Source organism: Rhagoletis pomonella, unplaced genomic scaffold, assembly GCF_013731165.1.
Source record: "Rhagoletis pomonella isolate Grant_MI unplaced genomic scaffold, Rhpom_1.0 Rhpom_scaffold_00008, whole genome shotgun sequence".
NCBI classification, from domain to species: domain Eukaryota; kingdom Metazoa; phylum Arthropoda; class Insecta; order Diptera; family Tephritidae; genus Rhagoletis; species Rhagoletis pomonella.
In genome coordinates, this window is record NW_023458562.1 from 44,003,765 (window position 1) to 44,007,254 (window position 3,490).

Consider the following 3,490-nt stretch of genomic DNA (forward strand, 5'->3'; position numbering starts at 1 on the left):
GTTCTTGGATTGCAAAACCGTCAATAAATATTGAACGTGTAGCATTTTCAAAACGCGACCCATTTCGTCAGTACATCTACTCTCATAACGCCGACATCGAAAACGTATGCATTCTGATTTCGCTCTCGCCGCTTAAAACCATTCAAAACAAATTGAAAATATTTAAATTAACATTGGAAATTGTTGTTGGATTATGGAATGCATTATATCGTCGCTGGAATAATGAAATAGTGTAACATGAAAAGTATAGTTTTCAGAAAAACGAGTTGGAAGTTTTTATAAACCATTACAAACCATACAAATACAATTTCGTTTTTCGGGAATAAATTAGTGAGCCAAAGAGATATTTAAGAAAACTAAAGATTTTTCAATGGCTGCGTTTCTTTATACATTCCGGATAATCCCATTTCACAGCCGGAATAAACAGAATACGTTTGAAATATACGTCAACATATCATCAGGAACGTTCTAAAGAATAAATAAACAAAAAAGTTTATTCCAAACGTTCACAATGAATAAAGAAATACAGCCAATATATTAAAGGATTGTCTATCCAATGGCGCAATTATCGAATAATAGTGTATGTGGCATTTACACTGTTTCTTTATTCGAGCGACGATATATAAATGATTTGGTAAAAAATTAAAGTATGTTCTTGCGATAAATATTGAAGGTGTAGCATAGCAGAGGGTGGATCATGAAGCATCAATATGGATCACGACACTGGATCGCGATCCGTATTGATCGTGAGACAGGGCACATAATTCAATAGGATTCCAATATGGTTTCCATTTGATTAGATTCGTTAAAAGATTTTGGAAATTTTTCTCCATCCGGCAATCTCAAATATTTTCTTCGAAAGTATGGCAACACTGTTTTTTTAACTAAAGGTGTGAAAGAGAACATTATATACCTGAATAGAATTTAATTCACAAATTTCGCTGACAACGCGTTGCATTTTCATTTTTTCACAATCGTGCTAATTCCAGTCTTTTAGCAAGGTGATTATCAGTCATAAAAATATTTGGAATGCAAACACTTTAGCAGAAAATAGTTAATATTTAATATAACAAGAAGGCTAGTTCGTAAGTAGTATTTAAATCTTGTGAAGATATGTGAGGCACTTGGTTAAAAAGCGTGTAACTTGTTGATGGCGCCCATTTGTAAAAGGCAAGGCCATGGCATAAAAAGCATTGAATGATGTTTTATTGAGATTATAAAAACGATACAAATTTGATTGGATAATTTTTGGTGACGCCAAATTTTGATAGCATTTCCTGGGGTAACTGCGCTCAGAGTGTAACAAGTTTTTCTCCTCAATTTCTTGTATAACATATTTGATGCTAACTAGCTTTAATTTCGACTTACAGAAATCTATAATAAAATTGGCAACTGGCACAAATTTGATAATCAATAAAATCCCAGCAACTATAAAGCCTGCAATTATGAAGCGTAGCAGCACATCCTCAATTGGTAAGCTTTTACGATATGATATCTATAGTTTTTATCTACAAGCTCTTACTTTCAGAAACTGCATATAAATCGCCCAAATATTCATTGCAAACTATTGCTAGCGCGGGCACGCCACTCACCAGCTTTCAATGGCAGCAGACTATTGGTGGTCCCGGGGGTACAACTATTACAACTACACCAAGTAAAAAGCAGCAAATTGGCGCTGCCATTAGCTCGCTGCCGCCCAATACAATTATACAGGCGACCGGCGGTGGCTCATCATCGCATAGCAATAATGTCCAAACCAATGGTGGCATTGGTTCCACCATTACATCGGCTAGTAATGCAACCACATTTAATGCGGTCACTTCGCAAGGCACAACCTTGCAGGTGCGTCGTCCCACTTTTGTTATAAAACGGGAGCTACCCAAACGCACTATACGCTGTGTAACGCTTGAATTGATTGAAAAAAATCCATATGTACACTTGGGTGTGCTTTCTAATCGTTTGCCATTGCTGAAGAATGTTATCTGTACTACGGCTGATGTGCCACTACTCGATTGTTATGTCACTCTTAAGAAGCTACGTCAAAATGAGGAATTCGCTTTACTATCCGAATATTTTGAGCTAAGCGAAACTGAAGCTCAGCAGATTTTTGCACGCACCATTGTTAAGTTGGCTCGCTATCTGCGTTATTTGGTGCGTTGGCCCAACAGCAAAAAATACTATGATCGTCATAAAAATTTGCCTTTTGCATTTCGTCCAAATTTATCGCATGTACAGTCGTTGATAGAATGCGTTGAGACGGATATCCAGCAGCAAATTCAAAATGATTGTAGCAATTACAAATTTATTCTAAGCATTACGCCAAATGGTGAGTATAAACATACACACATGGTATGTACATGTTTTGAACAAATTAAAGTAACACAAGTGTTAACCAAATTTTCCACAGGCATTATTTCATACATTTCCGATGCTTTCGTCGGTCATCATGATGATTTGACTATATTCACTGCATCAAATTTTCAAAATGTCATACCGAAATACCTTTCATTGGTCGCCGATCCCGGCAAAGGTATCCGCCGCAAGCGAAAAATGAAGCCCGTATCGACAAACACCAACAACTCTTTGCAATCGACTAGCAATGCTGAAACCGATTCTACAACCGATTCAGCAGATGAGTCAGCAGAAGATATAGAAATAGATGACGATGATGATGGGCAAACACTCAGCCGATATGCCGCATCGCGCGTGGCCGCTGAGTTGGCCTCCCACCAGACAATGAGCATTGTAAATAGCGAATTGACTTCGCGTAAGGTAAAAGACTTCACAATTCCCACGATGCGGGTGCGTGAGCCGGTATGTCGTCTGCAAATACGACACATGATCTACTGTCTGAGAGAATTCAAAATGCTGCAGCCATATGCCATACAGGAGCCAATTATATTTCAATATCTCAATGAGGTATTAACCGTAGCAGCTGCACTCACAAATCTTCAGAGATAGAAGTATGGCGAGAAAATGATTTGAGCATAGTTAGAATATCGGTTAAACAAGAAAGAAAAGAACGAACGAAATAAATGACAGGCGTCTGCAGGTGAAAGTTTACTGCAACGCTTCTGAATTTACGCTTAATGGTTTAGGGAGAGTAGCTTGTCGAAACGCATGCGTTGATGGAAAAGGTAAAATTAAGTGAATTATTTGAGAGAGCCCAACGCTTTTCAAATTAAGTTTTGGCTTAACGACAAACTTAACTATCTCGCCTCATTAAAAAGAGTTTTATTTTAAGGTATCTAGTTTTTAAACTATTTCTGACGACTGCATTGTACATTTGCAAAATTGTCGATATTCATTATAAAAAAAAATATTGTAATATCAGCGCATATGTTTGCTATCGCTCCTATATTTTCATATACATATTTAAATTATATATCACCTTGCAATATTAACAATGCAACGTCAAGAGTAAGCAATACGCAGTCGCATTAATAATAAAATATAAAAATTAAATATGTATTAGTTACGTATATGTATA

At 36.7% G+C, this 3,490-nt stretch overlaps 1 protein-coding gene across 2 annotated transcripts; it reads left to right on the forward strand.

Moving 5' to 3' along the window:
* The first annotated feature begins 909 nt into the window (after positions 1–909).
* On the forward strand, positions 910–3,079 carry LOC118744929. Of its 2 annotated transcripts, none has more exons than XM_036478367.1 (4): positions 910–1,001; positions 1,371–1,473; positions 1,529–2,326; positions 2,408–3,079. In XM_036478367.1, exons 2-4 carry the CDS (start codon positions 1,446–1,448, stop codon positions 2,959–2,961), a joined length of 1,380 nt encoding a protein of 459 aa, XP_036334260.1. In that variant the 5' UTR covers positions 910–1,001; positions 1,371–1,445; the 3' UTR covers positions 2,962–3,079. The 2 variants fall into 2 exon arrangements, with proteins under 2 accessions (XP_036334260.1, XP_036334261.1); XM_036478368.1 differs by lacking the exon at positions 910–1,001 and adding an exon at positions 1,126–1,299.
* The last annotated feature ends 411 nt before the right edge of the window (positions 3,080–3,490 follow it).